The sequence below is a fragment of the Cervus canadensis genome, chromosome 17, assembly GCF_019320065.1.
Source record: "Cervus canadensis isolate Bull #8, Minnesota chromosome 17, ASM1932006v1, whole genome shotgun sequence".
Classification (NCBI taxonomy): domain Eukaryota; kingdom Metazoa; phylum Chordata; class Mammalia; order Artiodactyla; family Cervidae; genus Cervus; species Cervus canadensis.
Genome location: NC_057402.1, coordinates 2,544,254 through 2,562,832, shown reverse-complemented (window position 1 = coordinate 2,562,832; position 18,579 = coordinate 2,544,254). Strand labels below are relative to the sequence as shown.

General features: G+C 62.1%; 2 protein-coding genes across 6 annotated transcripts in view; one reads left to right on the top strand and one right to left on the bottom strand.

Moving 5' to 3' along the window:
* CCDC85C (coiled-coil domain containing 85C) overlaps positions 1–13,819 on the top strand; it is a 78,062-nt gene extending 64,243 nt beyond the window's left edge. Inside the window, exons 3-6 of one of the 2 annotated variants that reach the window (XM_043434418.1) lie at positions 4,861–4,965; positions 9,731–9,826; positions 10,126–10,224; positions 10,946–13,819. In XM_043434418.1, the coding sequence (XP_043290353.1) occupies positions 4,861–4,965; positions 9,731–9,826; positions 10,126–10,224; positions 10,946–11,035 (390 nt within the window). In that variant the 3' untranslated portion in view covers positions 11,036–13,819. Of the gene's footprint in view, positions 1–4,857; positions 4,966–9,730; positions 9,827–10,125; positions 10,225–10,945 lie in introns of both variants that reach the window. The other variant, XM_043434416.1, reaches the window with a different exon arrangement.
* A 377-nt stretch (positions 13,820–14,196) lies between these two features.
* Positions 14,197–18,579, bottom strand: part of CCNK (cyclin K) — a 28,867-nt gene continuing 24,484 nt past the window's right edge. For 2 of the 4 annotated variants that reach the window (XM_043434412.1, XM_043434413.1), the window contains 3 exons: positions 18,250–18,303; positions 17,845–17,916; positions 14,197–15,562 (listed from right to left, as the gene is read on the bottom strand). In XM_043434412.1, the coding sequence (XP_043290347.1) occupies positions 14,937–15,562; positions 17,845–17,916; positions 18,250–18,303 (752 nt within the window). In that variant the 3' untranslated portion in view covers positions 14,197–14,936. The remainder of the gene's footprint in view (positions 15,563–17,844; positions 17,917–18,249; positions 18,304–18,579) is intronic. The other 2 variants (XM_043434414.1, XM_043434415.1) reach the window with 1 other exon arrangement.

Sequence of the window (18,579 nt, the reverse complement as noted above, 5' to 3'; positions counted from 1 at the left end):
CATGGACAGAAGAGCCTGGCGGGCTGCAGTCCATGGGGTCGCAAAGAGTCAGACGCGGCTGAGCGACTGAACATGCACCCATGCACGTGCCCTTCAAAGCCCCCGTCTTCCCCCCGTGGAGGTCCCATGGCCTGCCCCTCAGTCACCTCATCGTGCCAGGGGACACAGGAGCAGACAGTGGTCATTGTGGCTGAGGCCCGGTCTGTGTGGTACCCATCGGTCACAGGCCGGACGGTCCTGGGCGGTCCTCAAATCCCAGGTTGAGCACCGAAGCCTCGTGGGGAGCAGGGGGCAGTGCCAGCCGCGGATTAGAAATACTCTCCATTCGTTAACCACACGAGGACGCCACGTGCTTCATCTGAGCACCGATCACAGGAACCCTCTGGGCCTGGGTCACCCTGCAGCCCTTTGTTCAGTGGCCTGCAGATGAGTTCTTATAAAATACCAGGGGGAAAAACGGAAGTAAATCTGACTGTATGTTCCTGTGAGGGACCTTCACCCTGAGGACACAGCAGAGGCAGATCCCCGGCCTCCCCGGGGCTGGCTGGGGTCTCAGGGTGCCTGTCAGGAGGGCAGCTGTGTTCTGGGTTCTGGTGTCAGCCTCGGGGAATCAGGGGCTGGCCATGTGCTACGTCACGACCTCGTGGAATCCAGAGTTTCTGAAAACGTGGGACTCTGTTGAGACACCTTGGGGACCCCACCTGGGCCCTGGGACCCCCTCCCACTCCAGCCCAGCCGAGGTCCTGGCGGCTTTGGGGCAGTGGGAGTTCGGGGGGGATGGCGGGGAGGGCAGAGGTGAGGGTGGTGGGAGGCGTTTGCGGGGTGACACGTGCTCTTTTCCTTTCCAGCTGCCCCGCCCCTACGGCCGTCCCCGACGCTGGCTTCAGGTAGCCCCGACTGGGGCTCGAGTGCAGTGGCGTGTGGGGTGGGGGCGGCTTGCAGTGCTGTGTGATGGCCTTCCTGTCCCTTCCCCGGGGAGCTGACCACCACCCAGGGTCTGGCATTTAGATTCATCTTAGGTTTCGCCTCCTCTCTGAGCTGGCAGCTTTACAAAACAACAGCCAAGGGTTAGGACGCAGCAGCCTGCTGTGACACTCGGCCCAGGCCCCACTCACCCACCTCTCATCCCATCTGCCCCATCTGCCCAGCATGCGAGGTCGGGGCTGGGGGGGAGCAGGGGGACAGGTCGTGATCCACACTTTGCAGGAGAACCCGCAGCGCCTGGTGGGGCGAGGGGCTGGCTGGCCAAGGCCCAGGCGTGAGTGCTGGCTCCTGGCTGGCCCGGGTCCTCGGGCGAGGTCTCCAGGGGTGCCTGGTGGTCGGAAGAGCCCACCGGCGCCCAGCGATAGGCTCCCAGCCCCATCAAGCAGTAGAGCCCTACCGCCCCTGGGAGGCAGGCATACCGCCCTGGGTTACCATTCTGGAAAGCAGGACTGGTGTCATCTGCGATCAGGGCCTTGTTCCTATGATGGAGATGCCGACACCTCCCTGCCCCATGAAGGCCGGCAGCCCGAGGGATGGTTCCCCCTGAGGGGGTCCTGCCCCTGATCACTGCGTGCAGATCAGCCTTGGGGCCCTGGACCTGAGTGGTCACCGGTGGGCAGGCTGCCTGATGGGGACCCCGGGCGCCCCTGTGTGAGTTCTCACCTTCCATCCCCAGAGCTGCAGGCGTCGCCTCACCTATCAGGTGCTGCCCTCTGCTCAGGTGCGCACACAGTAGGTGCTTAGTGACCAGATCTGGGGGTAGCGTGCGGCCCACCCGAGGGGCCTCCAGCCCTTTGGGAGGAGGGCAGGGTGAGCAACTGCCTTTGAGCCAGGAGGGGCGGAGGGGTGGGCGCCTGGCCCCCTTTTCTCTGAGTTCTGTTTGTCTTCAGCACCTCCCCTGATGGTCCTCCCCAGGAGGATCCCAGGGGTGCTGTCCCCCCAGCTTTGCAAGGAGGAGTCCCTGGGAAGGAGATGATGGCCGTTCCCGCTGCTGGAACCTCCTTGCAGCTCCACAGAGGCCTGGAGAGGCTGGGCGGCCTGAATTCACGCCGCGCGCCGCAGCCAGCTCTGAGCTGAGGGCCCCAGACAGAGGCCTCTGCAGCCTGCTGGGCCACCCCCGCCTGGCCTGGCCTCTAAACCCCATCCAGAACCCTCGCGCTGCCCTTGGCGGGTGCGGGACCGAGTGGAAGGGCATTTCAGCGCTGGGATCGTTGCCTTCTCTTTTAAGGATTCAGGCAACTCTCCAGCTCCTGTTCTGTGTCCCCGACCCACCCCTCCACATCCTGAGGGACCCCATTTGGGAGCCTGGGGGGGCAGGGCGGTCCTCTCCTGGGGAGCGGCAATGAGCCCCGTCCCTTGCCTGCCCAGTCACCCTAGAAGACCGCTCCCCATCAGCGGTGAAACCCTCAGGGATTTCATCTTCCAGGGCACTGGTGGGCACATAGCAGGATTTTTAATTTGGATTTAAGTGCAATTATGTTTCTTCATTTCGATGCGTCATTAGGCACGTTGCCCTTCGTGAGAGCTGGTGCGTTCTCCCCGCCAGCTTTGTGGCTTGCTTCTTGAGCACTGTGGGCTCGCAAATATTGATGCACAACACCCATCACCGAAGGCAGGGGTGGGAATTGCCCGCTGCTAATTAAAATCTCCCCGTCCCCTTGCACACACATATATACACCTCCTCCCCAGGGAATCATCTGGGGGAGGGAGGAGACGTACAAACCAGTGTTTTCAGAAGCAGCACGTGGGCTGCTTGTGATCCCGTTGGGTCCAGGATCAGAGATGCTGTGGACGAGGGGAGCCGCAGCCCAGGGCAGCATCTGGACCGCGTGTGGGCGGGGACAGGGAGGCGTCTGCCTCCTGGTCCCTGGGGCCCGTGGGAGCACCGGGGCCCAGAGCCCAGCCCTGGGGCCACATCCACATCCACACGTGTGTGTGTTGGGCCAGCTGGGCCTTACGCCTGGCCCCTTGGCTTTCTCTCACCAGGCAGGCGGGGGAATGCCTGTAGAATGGCTCCGGGGCCCGGTGAGACGCCGGTGGCCCCAGGAGTGGACATTCCGTGGGTTGGGTTTAGAACGCACTCTCAGTTGGAAGTGATTTTGCAGCTGTCATGGAGATCTGGCCAAAAAATAATTCTGTTTGGGAAGTTTGCTTTTAAGTGGAGCTGCGGGTGAGACCCCCCCAGCCCTACAGGAAGGCAAGGGTGCCCTGGGGGTGAGAAACCCCCATGGTGGGGGCAGACGCAGGGCCTCTCTCTTTTGGGGGCTGTTGGTAGAGGCTTCTCCACTCAGACCTCTGGCCGGGCCAGGGAGGGTCTCTGTGCCTGGGGCGCTGATGCCGCAGGTTGGCCTAGACAGGCAGTGATGGGGCGTGACTGTCCCAGTTCCAGACAGAGGGCTGTGCCCGAGGTCCCCCAGTGAGACCCTGCCCGCTTCTCCCCACTCTGGCCCCCCCAGGCTATGGGAACCGTGCTTAGCTAGGTGGCTGGTGTCTGCTCCGGCTGCCGGGAGCTGGGAATAGGGGTTGGGGGTGTTAATCAGGGAGCGGCCGCCTGTCCCCTGTTCCCCTGGCCGCCTCCACTCCTGGCCTGCAGACACAAGGCACTAGAGACGGTGAGGCCTGGGGGGTCAGCCCTGGGCTTGACGGGGGGCAGGAGAGCAGAACCTAGGGAGTCGATGAGGCTGAAGGTCCCATGGGAAACGGGGACCTGGATCCAGTGGCTGGCGAGAGGGCGGCAGGGTGTGTGCAGACACCTCTGGGTGAGGCGGGGGGCAGGGGCGCTGATGAGAAGGAGGAGGTCCCCCCATCCCCGCCCCCCGCCTGCCCCAGCGAGGCTGCTGCCTGTATTTCTCACCCCAGCCCTGGCCTCCTCCTCTTGAAGGGTTTGTTTGGGCAACTCAACAGCCTGCTGATTTATGGGACGTTCTGCTGAATTTTATCTGCCCAGCAGTGTTCCCGAAGTTCCTTTGAAGTAGAAGAGTGTGTTGGGGTCAGAAACGCCATCCCAGGGTCGAAGGGACTCAGAGGGTCCGCAGACCAAGGCTTCTGCTCGGCCAGACTGGGGGCTGTGCTGGATCGAGTGTGACCCCTGGGTCCTCCCCCTGTCTGGGTCCAGCCCCAGCTTCTGTAGGGGGTGCCGTGTGTTGCTTTGCTCAAGCGAACCACTTAAGGCCAGATCTGTGCTTGTTCATTCATTCATTCATTCTCTTCTCCCTTGCCCGCTCCTTCTAAGCACGCCTTGGGCTTTAGTCACGAGCCCAGCGGCACTGGTTCCTGTGGACAGAGGGCAAGGCCCCGGGCTCATGTTTGGGAGCTCCCTGTCCGATGGTGGAGGCTCGTGGGCACGTGTCAGAGCGCCGTGCAGGCTCACCCGGGCAGCCCCCAGCCTTGTGGTGGTGGGCGGGCTTCCCCCCTCCAGGACCTGAGCCCCAGGGCTGGAGAGGCTGTTCCCCAGGCCTGGCGGGGACCCCAAGGGCAGGATGCTGGCGCAGAGGGGCGAGAGTGGAGAGGGGTGGGGGAGCCACCGACTCACTCACCTGTTTATTCGGCCACCAACAGATGCTTATAAAGCACGCAGCGGGGAGCTAATCAAAGCCCCTGGCCTCGTGGCTCTGACCCTCGAGTGGGGAGAGGGAGGGATGTCAAGGGCTTCCGATGGCTGTGGCAGTGGGGATGGATGAAGAGGGGGCGGGGAAGGGAGAGGGCACAGGCGGGGTCGCCCGGCAGGTGCCCCGAGGTGGATGCCCTGCTGAGCCAAGGACTGGGTGGGGGCGTCTGGTCCAGCAAAGAGGCCAGCGGTTCTCGGCCCCCCTGGCCCAGCCCCCACCCCACATCCAATCCCACCCGCTTTCTCTCTCTCTCTCTCTCTCGCAGCAGGCAGGCCCCGGGGAGTTCAGGACGCTGAGGAAAGGCTTCTCCCCGTACCACTCGGAGTCACAGCTCTCCAGCCTGCCGCCCTCCTACCAGGACTCCCTGCAGAACGTAAGTGCCCCTCCCCCAAGGGCCCCACCATGCCTAGGAGGACCCCGCACCCCCCAGGGAATTGGAGGGATGAGGCTCAGACCGAGCTCGTGACCTGCCCAGGGCCACGTCGGCGGTCACAGCTGAGCTGGGTGTGGGACCCTGAGCTTCTGCCCAAGCTCTTCCGGGGCAGGGCTTGGGCTCTCGACCCTTGCCTTCCACCTGTGACTCTTGGAGCCTTGTAAGGGCCCAGTGTGCTGGCGGGAGGTGGAGGCCCGGCTTGAGATGCCGTCCCTGGCATCGCAGGCTGGTGTAGCGGCCACGAGGCCCGGCCGCCGTCTGTGTCTCTCGTGGGCCTGTGTCCCTCCTCGGACGCAGCCGGGGGAGGCTGCCCGGCTGGGCTGGGGCTGGCCCGAGTCTGTGTGGGTGTCGCTACCCTGGCTTGAGCTCAGGTGTATGCTCATGTGCCTCAGTTCTTGCCAGTGGCCCCCACGGTTGTCCTGGGTTCTCGCCTGGGCCCTGACCTGCCCTGGGAGGGCAGCAGGGGGCCTGCTCCCCGGGACGAGCGTGGTCAGCTCAGGAGTGCTCCCTGTGGGTGAGCGTGCCATCGTCCCCGGTGACTGCGTGTGCAGAAGGCAGCGATCTATAGAGGCAGAGAGTGCGTGAGTGGTTGCCAGGGGCTGGGGGGAGCGGGGAGGAGGTGATGAAAGTGTTCTGTTGAGTGACTGCACAAATCGGTGAATGTGCAAAACCACCTCCCCCAGAAGCACGCGTCTGAGTGAGCCGTGGGATGTTTATTGAGCATCTGTTACTTGGAGGGCCATGCCGGGTTCTCCCCACGCCCAGAAACCCCATCACAGGGTGGGGACCTCACTGTCCCCCTGGAACAGATAGGAAACCGAGCCGGCCTGAGGTCACGGTGGGCCCACCTCTCTCCCAGGGTCCCGGCCTTGCTGCCCCCCTCCACCCCGGCCAGTGAGGGCGAGCCTGGGGCTCCTCCTGGGACTCCGAGCTGGCGGGAGCGGGCTGGCACCGCTGCTGGCTGCCGGCAGAACCCTCTGCAGTTTCTCTCCGAGGCCTCGCACCTTCTCCAGGAATGTAGCTGCTGACGCTGCGGAGGTGGCAAAGCCCGCTGACGACAGATAATCCAAATATTTACCCAGGAGCCCCGTGGCTCAATGAGGCTCCAATTGCTTCCTGATGAAGGGCTCTGAAAAGCCCAGCATCGCCCCCACAGGGGGCAGCTCCCCAGCCCTTCGTATCCTCTCCCTGGGCTGTGGGAAGCCTCACCGCTGATGGTACTGTGCGCTGAAGCCTCGGCAGGTTGCAAACTGGAAAGTGCGGTGCAAACCCTGCTGGCTCCCGTGATGTGCCAGGCCTGTGAGATGTGAGCAGAGGAAGCTCGCTCCTCTGCTCCTCAGGGCTGAGCCCCTGAGGCCTTGACAGTGCTGCTTGGGCTGTCAAAGGGAGGGAGGCTTCTGGAAGGCTTCCTGGAGGAGGCGTTAAGAGGGGTTCCATGGGCCTCCCTTAGGCCGCCCTGTGTGGCCAGGGGTTGTCACCCCACTTCAGAGGGAAGGAAGCTGAGGCCCACCGAGGTGAGGTGGGGTGGACTGCCAGGGTCACGTGGCTAGTCCATGCCAGCACCCAGGCCAAATTGGGCCTGGGGGCCGGGGGCCAGCCCGAAGCTCCACTGAGGCTGGGGGGCAGGTTCCTGGGGCGGAGGGGGAGGGTTGGGGTATCTCGTGGGAGGCCGCCACAGAGGGGCCCTAGCTTGGGTGGAGGCTCGTGGTCCAGGCCTCTCGGGCTGTTTAGGGGGCATGGAGCCTCTCTGGAGCGGCTGGGCGCTGAGCCCCATGTCCAGCGTACGGATGCACTGGGAGAGGAGGCTTGTATGGGGAGGACCCTCTGCCCTCTGATGCTGCCAGGGGCGTTGTCTCTCCGTACCTGGGTGTGGGCACGCCTTCTGTGAGGCTATTTTAAGTGTTCATTTCAGTGGATTTTAGTATCTTCACAGATCCATGCAATCATCGCAGCAAAATGTCTCCCTTATCCCAGAAAGCAAGCCCGTGCTCATTAGCAATCCCTCCCCACCCCCCACCCCCGCCAGCCCCCTGACAATCACTGATCTGCTTTCTGCCTCTCCGTTTGCCTTTTCTGGATATTTCATATAAATGGAAGCATAACACGTGTCCCTCTTTGTCCCTGGCTTCCGAGCACCGTTTCTAGGGTGCAGCCACACGGTAGCAGGTGTCAGAGCTTCATGCCTTTTCCTTACCAAGCAGCACCCCACCACGTGGGGACCCTCGTGTTGCTCATCCGTTTGTCAGTCGCTGTGCATGCCTCTGTTCCACTTTTGCCTCCTGTGGTTGTGCGTCTCTGAACACCCCCAGACGGGGCACTTGTGTGGACGTCTGTGTTCAGTTCTCTGGGGTGTACACTCGTCTCCCCACTTTGGACGCTGGTCCTGGCGTCCCACAGCCCCGGGCTGGAGGCTCGGGCCCCCTGGTGTACTAGCTGTTTGGCCTCAGGCAAGTCTTGCAGCCTTCCCCTCCTCATCTGTAAAATGGGTGCATAGAAAAGACAGCTTCCACACAGAGGGTTGCAGTCAGCCCTCGGTAGGCTGCCCTGCTCTGAGTGGGCACTTGGGGAGCTGGGGAGGCATCCTTGGGCCTTCCAGGCTGTGACTGGGGGAGTCTGCCAGGGTGAGCTGGTTTGGGAAGTGCTCTTAAGTTCACAGTCCTGACCAGTGTCTGGCGGTGGCTTCGCTCACAGGCTCCTCTGCGCACTCATTGAGTGAGTGAAGTCACTCTGTCGTGTCCAACTCTTTGCGACCCCATGGACTGTAGCTTACCAGGCTCCTCTGTTCATGGAATTTTCCAGGCAAGAGTACTGGAGTGAGTTGCCACTTCCTTCTCCAGGGGATCTTCCCGACCCAGGGATCGAAGCTGGGTCTCTCACATTGCAGGCAGATGTTTTACCATCTGAGCCACCAGGGAAGCCCCATTAGCACCTGCTATCGGCCCAGCGAGGAGGCCCAGGAAAGGGCTGGATTGCACAGCCTCCCCCAGCCACTCCTGGCCTTTGTTCTAGGAACATGTCCCCTTGCGGAGCAGGGAGCCCCAGGTGCAAACAAGACCTGAGCCCAGAGCCAACGGCCAGGCGCCTTCCGGGGCGGTACGTGTGTGACCGTCGCCCCCTGCTGGCCGGTGCGAGGAAGGCAGCCTTCTGTCCAGGTGCCCACCTGGGTGTGGCCCACACCCCCTCCAGTCCCTGCCCCCACTACCCCCCAGGACCCTGTTTGGTTCCCCCGTATGACACCAGAGACCAGGCAGCCCGGGCCAGAGTTAGGGAACAGCGTCCCAGGGCTCTGCACACGCCTTGGGACACACAGGGGCCCTGGCTGAGACAGAGACCGAGATCCAGAGTGGGTTGGGCCTCCCTTGAGAACCATGCTCATGCCCAGCTTTCCCAGACCCCAGGGCTGTGGGGTCTTGGCCTCTGCATGGAACCAGGAGCAGGGCAAGCCTGGCAGGCTCCCCTGGGAGCAGGTCCAGGCCATGCTGGCCGGTAGGGCAAGTGCCGAGGTTGGCCGCTGGTGGTGGAAGGTTCCAGACCCTGAGGGTCCCTGCACAGCGCAGCCAGGCTGGGAGGATCCCGGGGCCATGGCCTCATCTGAGCTCACTGAGTTGGCCTGGTCTCCAGAGGCGTCATCGGGCGGTTGATGGAGAAGAAAACCACAACTCAGAGACGGGAGGGATGCCCAAGGACTCTAGGGTCTTCTCTACCCTCACGCACTCCCTGGGGCATTCTCGGTGTTTTCTCTCTGGCTTCCAGCACCTGCTGCTTTATCGCAGGGCCCAGCCCAGCGTCTCCTGACCTCCTGGCTCCTGCTGGCCCCAGGGCTCCAGCTGTCTCTGAGTGTGAGCTCCCTCTGTGTGGCCTTGAGTCCTTCCTGACCTTGCTCTGGGGCCTGGGGTCCCCACTCCAGCCTGAAGGCCTGCCTCCAGCCCCACGGCCACAAGGCCAGCGCCCCTTGCCCGGGAGAAGCTGGACGGATGCTCGGCCTCTGACACGGGCAGGCAGGGGACCGGAGGCTGGATCCTTTCCTCTCCCAGCCTCATCTCCTGGCTTCCCCGGCTGTTGTGGGAACCTGGCTCCTAGTTGCCAGTTAGAGTGTTTGTAGAATGTGGTGGCCGTTCTCGGACAGGGCTGGGAGTGTCAGGGCTGGAAGCCCCATGATGGCCCTAGAGGATGGAAATGGGGGAGGGAGAGGGGCCTTAGGAGTCAGGCTGCCTGGGGCTGGAGCCCAAGCCCTTCCGCACCTTCCTAGGTGACCTGCCAAACAGAACAATAGACCTGCCCCGTGGGCTGTTTACAGGGGCCTATGGGAACGGGACGCAAAGGATGAGATGGTTGGATGGCATCACCAACTCCATGGACATGAGTTTGAGTAAACTCTGGGAGTTGGTGATGGACAGGGAGGCCTGGCATGCTGCAGTCCATGGGGTTGCAAAGAGTCGGACACGACTGAGCGACTGAACTGACTGACTGATGGGATTTGGGAGGTTTCTTGGGCAGGGGGAAGGTTTCTTGATGCTTCTTCTCTGCCCTGGCCCAGTCTTCTTTCCCAGCCTCCTCTCCCCCCATCACCTCAGCCCCCGTTTCCTCCCACTTGGGCCCTAGCCCAGATGCAAGGCCCTCTGCCAGCCGCCGGTTGCCCCATGGCCCCATGGCCCAGGAGCCACCCAGGGCAAGCTCCGAGCTCAGACACAGTCTATTCCCGCAGGGCCCAGCCTGCCCGGCTCCCGAGCTGCCCTCACCCCCGTCCGGCGGCTACAGCTCCACAGGGCAGAAGCCCGAGGCCGTGGTGCACGCAATGAAGGTGAGGGCCAGGCCCTGCCGGCTCCCACTGCTTTGGGGGACCCCCACCCTGGTCCCTGCTGCTCTTCCGGACCCTGTGACCCTGGACCCCACATTTGCCCTCTCCGGGCCTCAGGGCCGCTGAGCAGCAGGGCAGGAAGGCGGGGGGTGGGGGGGCATGACTGCCTGGGACAGTGTGGGGGAGGGGTTTGGGGGTGCTGGGCGGCAGCTGGGGGCGCTGAGGCCTGGTGGAGGTCAGGGAGGGGGGCAGTGGGCATTGCTCAGGGCCTGCCTGGTGACCCGGGGCTCGCCCCCCTTCAGGTCCTGGAGGTGCATGAAAACCTCGACCGGCCGCTGCAGGACAGCTGTGAGGAGGACCTGAGTGAGAAGGAGAAGGCCATCGTCCGCGAGATGTGCAACGTGAGCTGCGAGGGCCTGGGGGTGGGCTCGGGGGCTCCAGGATCTCCCAGCGGTCTCTGTTCCCCTCCTCCTCCTCCCCTCCCTCCTCCCCTCCCTCCTTCCCTGCCCCACCTTTGTTCTGACCCGCTTCCCCTCCCTGAGAACCAAGTCCCTGATCCTGGTCTGGTTTGCCCCGCGCGTCCTGACCCTTGACCCCTGACCCCTGTCCCCTGGTGTCAGTCTGGCTGCTAGCACACAGGTGGTGCTCACACTGTGGGTGCCCGTGGGGCCCTCTCTGCCCGGGGCTGCCCCCCTGGGGCTTCGGGGAGGCAGAGCGTTCTCCTCCTCTCCGCCTGGTCGATGCGTGCTGTCCCTGTGGACCTCGAGGGGGCCAGGAGGGAAGGGGATCACGGGGGCTGCACCCAGGCCCCGCTCGGGGTAGTGTGTCCTGAGTCCCCCTCCTCTGCCTGCCCCCCCCCGCCCCCCCGGGTCTGTAGACCCCACTGGGCCACCGTGAGGCCAGGGCCGCACCGATGTGATCTGCGTCGGGGTGGGGAGTGTGGTGGTGAGGGTGGGCGTGCACAGACCGGGTCTGAGGGTCTCCTCCGTGCCCCCTCCTGGCCCCAGGGCTCTGGGGGACGCAGGCGATCTTGAGCGACTGGGCAGTCTGTGTCCACAGGCCCCCAGGGGCGGCTCGGGGTGGGCCTTCCCCTCACAGCGCCCCCCCCTCCCCTCCCCACAGGTGGTCTGGAGGAAACTGGGAGATGCCGCCAGCTCCAAGCCCTCCATCCGGCAGCACCTCTCTGGGAACCAGTTCAAAGGGCCTTTGTAGGGCCGCTCCCCCGCGGACGTGGACTTGGCCCTTGTGCCGAGCCGCCGGCTCCTTTCTCCCTGGTGGACTGTACATAGGACGCTGCCTGTTGCCGCCTGGCTGCAGGGGGCGCGGCCCCCTCCCGCCTCTCAGACACCAGCACACCGGGGAGTCGGCTCCCCAGCAGAGCGGCCTGGACAGCTTCCTTCCTGCCCCGGGGCCCGGTGGCGGTGGGCGAGAGGCTGAGGGGTGCTTGGAGATGCCCAGCCCTGGCGAAGCGGTCCCCCGGGCTGCCGCCTGCCCAGGACAGTGGTCGCTGGCTGCCGGACCGCCCCACGGGGCTCCACTTCTGAACGCCGGCTCCCCGAGCAGGGTGCCCCGACTCTTGGATGATGGGGGCTCCACTGTGGCCCCTCCTCTGGCCCTCAGGCCCGGCGCCTCCCTGCTGCCAGCCGCTGCTTGTTTTTAGATTCCACACCCCCACCCTTGGCCACACACCCTCTGCCGTGTCCCCTCGCCTGTGCCAGCTGGTGCCCCATCTTTCTGGGTCCCTCGTGCCCAGGGGCCCAAGGCACTTCCTGGTCTGTGCTCCACACGACGGGCCGTGCGGAGCCTCTGGGCCGGGCCTCCCTCTGCGTGGGTGGCAGCGGGCCACGGCATGGCTGGGCCTCTGCTCAGGAATGGTCCCCCGGAGCCCAGGCCCCTTCCTGGGTGACTGTGCCCAGAGCTGCGTGGCCGCAGGTGAAGGGGTTCTGCCCTCCTTGGTAGGAGCCCCCCCCGGGCTCTGGCTTTCATTTTCCTGTGTGACCTTCAGCAAGTCACTCAGCATCTCTGGGCCCCTGGTGGGGAAAAAAGGAGGACTCAGAGGATCAGGGCCAGCAGCTCACGCACAGCGCAGGGGCCAGTGGGGACCCTCCTGCTGGAGGGGCGGCTGGCGGGGGCGGGGGGCTGCAGGGGAGCCCCGCTGCCTTGGCCCCCGCCTCGATGGGTGGCCGCCTCCCTCTCTGAGCTTCAGTGTCTTCTCCTGTCGAGGGCGCAGCCTAAGGCCCTCCTTGCAGGGCTCTGGGGATCAAATGAGACCTTCCGTGTAAAATGACCATGTATAAAACTGTAAAGCGAGACATGTAAATGTTAAAATTTATGTGAGGGAAGTGAGGCCCAGAGGCCTCGGTTTCCAGTTCCTCCAGCACCGCTGACCCCTGCACCTCGGCGGTACCGAGAGGCTGTCTCGGCCTCGTCCAGGCTCACGTGAGCGGCGGGGACCAGGCGAAGGGACGGGCGAGACTGCCCTGGTCTGCCCCCGCGGGGACTCAGAGCCGTCCCCACTGCCTGTCTGCCGTCGGCACCCTTGGGCGCACAGTCCCCGGGGAGAGGCCTGCGTCCGCAGAGTGCCGAGTGGGTGCTGCTGACAGCATCAGGCATGGTCCTGATGCCCTGAGCGTTGCAGGAAGCTATGGGCGCCCTGGAAGAGCTGGTCCTCAGGCCAGGTGGTGAGCTCCCCGTCTCCGGGGGTGTGCACTTGGAGCTGGGTGATTCCTACCTAGGTGGGCAGCGAGCTGGAGGGCAGAGGGCCCCCCTCCTGGGTCTCCGGGGTGGGAGCCACTCCCAAGAACCCGTGTGTCACGTTTGGGTCAGGTTGGCTCGGCCACCACTGAAAATAAGCAATAAGTCAGGCGTCCTGGTACCTGCGGGTCTCCTGCAAACTGACCCAGGGAACGGCCTCAAAGGGACCTTTCCCGGGTGGAGGGAGGTGACCCTGCCCCCTAATGCTGCGGTGGCGTCCAGGGGATGGGGCGGGGCAAGCGTTTCTGGCCGGTGCTGAGGTCTCCTTCCTGCCCCCTGCCCGTGTCCAGAGCCAGCGCTGCCTGGGAACGGCTTTCCAGGACAAAGCTGTACCTGGGATACCATCTTGCTCACCTAAGCTGTTGAAAAGCCTGCAGCGCTTCTGCCTGGCCCGCGCTGGGCCTGGGGCCTTGGCTGCAGCAGGAACCCTCGGCTGGGAGGAGGACCCCGGGATCCCGGCTAGCTCAGGGGGGTCCCAGCTCTGCCACCACGCAGGGAGTGCGCGCAGGGCGACCGTGGCACCCCTCCTCCCGTCCGGAGCCTTAGCTCTGAAGCTCGTGGGTAGGGGTGTCACTGAACCTGGTGTCCTTTTGTGAAGGTCCTTGTTTCAGACACTCTTTGCTGCCAGAGCCCCATGGGACCCCTATGCTGTGGCTTTCATCCCCACTGTGATGGATGTCACCCTTCCAGCCTCATCCCAGGTGGCCAGGCCCATCCTGGAATCAGAATCCACTGAGCACATTTTTATCCAAAAGTTATTAGCTACACATCAGTGTTTGAAAGAGAAAAGTGACCTTTCATTTTTTTTTTTTCTTTCTTGAAAACTTGAGAGGAAACCATGCATACTACTGATTTTTTTTTAAAGAAACAAAGGAAATGCATGACTGCAGAGCGGTAGAGGTGTATATTTTTCATAAGGTGGGGGAACTATTTGTGCTGCTCTCTGGGAACGGGTGCGTGCCTGGCTCCCGTCCCCGGGCCAGCAGCCACGCTCTGTCTTCCGAGGGACGCTGGAGCCCCGGGCCGACCCCTCCCCGGCTCCGGGCAGTGCCGGTAGCCCTGGACTCCTGTGCCCGTTTCTACCTTCTATTGAACCACTTTGATTTGGGGAGAGAAAAAGAAATAGAACTTTTTTGATAGTGTGGTAAAAACATTGATTTGAACTATTTTAGTAAAAGTAACAGAGAAGACTGTGATAGTGTATACTTTGCGCTAGATAAATAAAGGCTCCTTGCAAGCCTCCGCGGTGCGTATGCAGTGCTCATTATCTCTGGTGATGGGGCCCCTCGGGGCAGACAGTGGGGCTGACGCCCGCTGCTCCAGGGTCTCAGTCACAGACCAGCAGGGAAAAGGGTTTCCGGTCTAAACCCAGGGACCTGTCTATGGAGGGAGATGGACAGGCCCAAACCACCATCACATTCAACGACTTCCTCCCAAGAAAGCCCGAGCTGGTGCCTGATGTGGGAGGCCGGCCCCCGAAGGTCCTCCTGGGCCATCTCCTGGGGGGCATTCCTCCATGCCCTGCTCCCGTACCCCCAGAACCCCCGGGAAGAAGGCCTGCTTCTGGGCTGCAAACCCCAGGCGCCCCGCCTTCTGCCCGTAACAAAGGAAAGGGGCCATTGCAGAACTGATTTTATTTGGGTAACTGACTGAAGGAGTCTTGTTTGTAACCAAGATGGAATTCACAGTATGTTGTTACATTCACACTTAAAAAATATATCTCTATGTATAGGAATTTGCAAATTGATGTAAACATACATTACTTCCAAGAACATTTCTCCCTTTCTCCCTGGAAAAAGAATAGAGCCATCCAAGCAAGGCAGCCCCTTCAGAGTACCTCAAACACAAACGGGGTGGGTTCTCTCTAAATCAGACAGTGGTTCATCTGGCCTGGGCGCCGTGGGCTAGAACTTCATGAATGACAGCAATGACAAGCTTGACTTCAGACAGAACTGGACTATTGAAAACTGACTTTCCAGGAAAAATAGGCACTGGTTTCTAGAAGGAAATGCACTCCTCACTGAAGCTGTGTGTTGAGCCAGCATGGCTGGTGAACATTCTCAGCAGTGGGAAGTAACCCAGCGCAGGGCCCGAGGACACCGCCGAGCTGGGGGAGGCGGTGGGGGGAGAGGCTGCGGGGTCACAGCCGGGTGGCCCAGCCCCCCGACGGCTGCTGCGCCCACTCTTCAGGTGCGCAGGGGCACCCCAATTTCATCTCCGGTCCCGTCCACTTCTTCTCATACTCCAACTGTCGACGTAATACAAGGTACCCTGCTGCTTACCCACTTAAACTACTTTTCAAGTCGATTAGAAAAACTTTTCTTAAAAAAACAACAAAGGAAAAGAAAGGGGTCAAAGGTTATCTCATCCAGGCTGCCCGCCCCAGCCCCCCCACGGGAGGCATGCCAGGTGGCGGGATGGGCGGGGGCACAGGGGGCTGTCCCCCCGGGGGCACCGCCGGAGGCGGGTAGCTGGCCGGCGGCAGGCCCAGGCCCGGGGGCGGGTGCGGCGGGACCGCGTGGGTGGGGGGCAGGCGAGGGGGCGGGGGCGGGAAGTTGGGGTTGTAGGTGGGCGGGGGCGGGGGGTAGCCAGGAGTTGGGGGAGGGATGGCGGGCGGCGGGAAGGAGGCGGGGGGCGGGGGCACAGGCGGCGGCGGCGGGTTCGGCGGGTAGACGTGCGGGTGGTAGGGCAGGTGGGCCGGCGGGCCGTAGGCGGGCGGCAGAGCCCCGTAGGAGGGGCCCTCGGTCTTCATCATGGACTGCAGGCTCTGGTAGCCCTCCCCAGACATGTAGGAGCTGCTGGTGGACATCCCCGTCATGTAGCTGGAGGGCGGCGGCGGCGGCGGCCGGTGCGGCAGCGGCGGCGGCTGGTGCACAGGCGCCGGGTGGGCCGGAGGAGGGATCTGGACCTTGGGGAGGTCGCCGGCTTCCACCGGGCCTGGAGGCTCGGCCTCACCCAAGGCGGCTGCGAGGGGCGGCTTCCGGTCTGCGGAGAGGAGCCGGGTCACTGGCCCGCCCAGGCCGCTGCCTCCCCAGCAGGGCGGCGAGTGGAGGCAGGGGCCATTGCCCGCTCAGGGCTCCACGCACAGCCCAGTCAACCCTGGGGCTCCAGGCCCTGTCGCTGCGCCGTGGGCCACCTTCGCTTCTGCCGCCCGACAGCATGGCCTGCGCCTGTGTCCTGCCGCCGTGGGCTCGTTTCCACCACACAGGCCCTCCACCTCTCCCCGCTTGGTCCTGCGTGCACGACCACCTTGCCTCCAGTCGCTCTGCGGGTCCCCGCCTTGGTCCCGAGTGCATAAGCCACGGGCATTCCCTGCGGTGCAGGAAGCCCCTTCTGCCCCAGCCCCCCATCTAGCACAAACACGTGCGGGGCCCCTTCTTTCTGCCCATCTCGGCCCCCAGAGAAAGGCGAGCCCCCAGACTACAGCACTGCCTGCGGCACTGGTGTTCTGGCAGGACGCCTGAGAGATGGTCACACTGGTGACCTGGTGCTAACAACACCTGGGTCAGTCTCTGACCCCCCCCCCCACCCCCCCAGGTGGCAGGTCTGGCCAGTGCCCTGGGCGGCTCCTGTCCCAGCAGCCCACGGGGAGAGCTGACACCCCCAGAGGCTCAGAGGTCTCTGGAGCATCTTCCACCCTTCAGCAAACACACACCAATTTCCGCCTTCTCTAGCTAAACACTTCGCCTTCCAAAATGATGCCACGGGTAAAGAAGGAAAGTTCTTTATAACTTCCCGCCTCTACTTCTAGTGAGGTCACAGAAGTGTCCTAGTTCACTGGGTGCCTGTGAAGCACTTTTCATTCTTTCTTCTCCACGTGACTCCACGAACAACTGCTTCCTCTTCAAAGTGTACTGAGGAGAGACCCCGCCAAGAGGAAGCAGGAGCAGAGCCCGGAGCCTGAGGCCTACTGTGCTCCTGCCCGGACCTGCACAATGTTCCTAAGTTGGCAGGGCTGTTGTTTTCCTAAAACTAATTCTAAATTAGTTTCTCATGGGTAGTTCACCATCTCTGGATGCAAGAGATCAGAGATTATTCAGATATACTTAGAAGTCACAACATCCCCAAAATTATCCAGCTGTAAAAAACAATTTTCTGAGAGGAGCTGTGGCCTGCCTGGGCGCCAGTCGCAGAGGGCCCGAGCCTGGCCCCCGCCAGCGGGGTTGGGACAGGAGGAAGACGGGGGCGGGGCTGAGGGAGCCCCGGGTGTAGACCTTATGGAGCTTCTTGGAGTTACATGTAGGCCAGAAAAAATGACACCTCTGATGGGCAGAGGGAGGGAGATTTCAGGTCAGTGGAAACAGCCATGGATTACTTCTCTGGGATGCTCAAGCTGGAGTGCAGACTCACCCGAGCCCCTTCCGGTCCAGCCCCCTGCCTCACACCCTTTACCCCCTTCTCGGATGCACCCCCACCACCCCCGCCCACATCCCCACCACCAGCACTGTTCACAACAGGAGTTCCTTCTCAGACGTCTCCCTGTCTCCCCGCTGGGGTCCCTCTGATTTTAGCTTGGGGTCTGATGGGGGCTCTAGGGAACAGACTCTCAAGAACGAGGCAGGAGAGAAGACTTCCAGTATTTTTCAGGCCTGAGGACTGGGACTGCCCTTGGTGTAAATCTGAATTTTTCAGAGGGGAAGTTGTTTCCACTGTGCAAAGTGTATCTGGCTGCAGAGTACTCAAGTGAATTCAGAAATGTGAAACAAGAATATATCCAGAGGGGGCGAAGCGGGGAGAGGGCCGGATGGTGTAAAGTCAGGTAAGAGTGGGAGAATGAGGTTAGGGGAGGTGGGTGGGAGTTGGGGAGGGTGCAGACTGACTGGAAGAGATTTGATGACCCTGTTTGACGACAAAGGGGGTCATCAGAACACATCTGTCCCGGTCAGTCTGCACCCTCTCCAACTCCCACCCCCCTCAACCCCCTTTATGTTACAGGGGTTTCCCTGGTGGCACAGACAGTAAAATCTGCCTGCAATGCAGGAGACCCTGGATCAATCCCCTGGGTTGGGAAGATGCCCTGGAGATGGAAATGGCAACCCACTCCAGTATTCCTGCCTGGAGAATTCCACTGACAGAGGAGCTCGGCGGGCTACAGTCTATAGAGTCGCAAAAAGTCGGACAACACTGAGCGAATATCCACACCCAGGTCGTTAATGTCTTTTTATATTTCTGAAATTCTTCTAGAAATTTTCCCCAGGACTTCCAAAATCTGTCCTTCAAAAAGGCAGAGAGAAAAGCTGGTCTTCCCAAAGACCAGCAGCGCTTACCTGGAGGTGGATGGGCTGGAGGCAATGGAGGGTGAGTGGGCTCGATTTTGGGAATTTTAGGTGGTGGTGGTTCTAAAAAGAAAAAATAGATTTTAAAAAGCGACTCTTCATGTAGAATAAACATGTCAGAGAGAGAGAGAAGGAACAGAAAAATGTACCGTTAAGGAATTTTTTTGGGGAAAAGGCAGATGTGAAGGCTTTAAGGGAAGCTGAGGACAGACTGGCTAAACCATCCTTTTAAAAGAACAAAAAGGAAATCAAACAAATACACCCCTCTGTCCCCCCCCCCACCCCCCGCACGCCCCACACCTCTCACCACCTCCCTCCCCAAAACAAAAATGGCCAGCCCATTTTCCGTATCTGCCCAGTTTTCTCCTGACCACCTAAGACAAGCCCTCCAATGACCTGAGAGAAGTGGAGTGAATCTCAGGTGCCAAGTGGTATCCATCGGGGTCCACCCTAACGCAGAGAACACAAAGAAAGGCCCCGAGTGTGCACAGGGGCAACTGCCGCTGTTTAATTCTCGCTCAGGCACATCTGAGGTTATTTTCTCTCACAAGTATTTACTCCCAGTTATCAGCCCATTAACTGGTGGCTGGAGGCGAGCAGACCTAACAGCAAAGCAGTCGGGACCACTTGAGGCAGAGCACACGGCCCACCCTTTGGGGTGGGGCAGCTGCGTGGAAATGGCACCTCCAGTGACCACTTGGCTAAGTGGCCAAGACAGGCTGCACT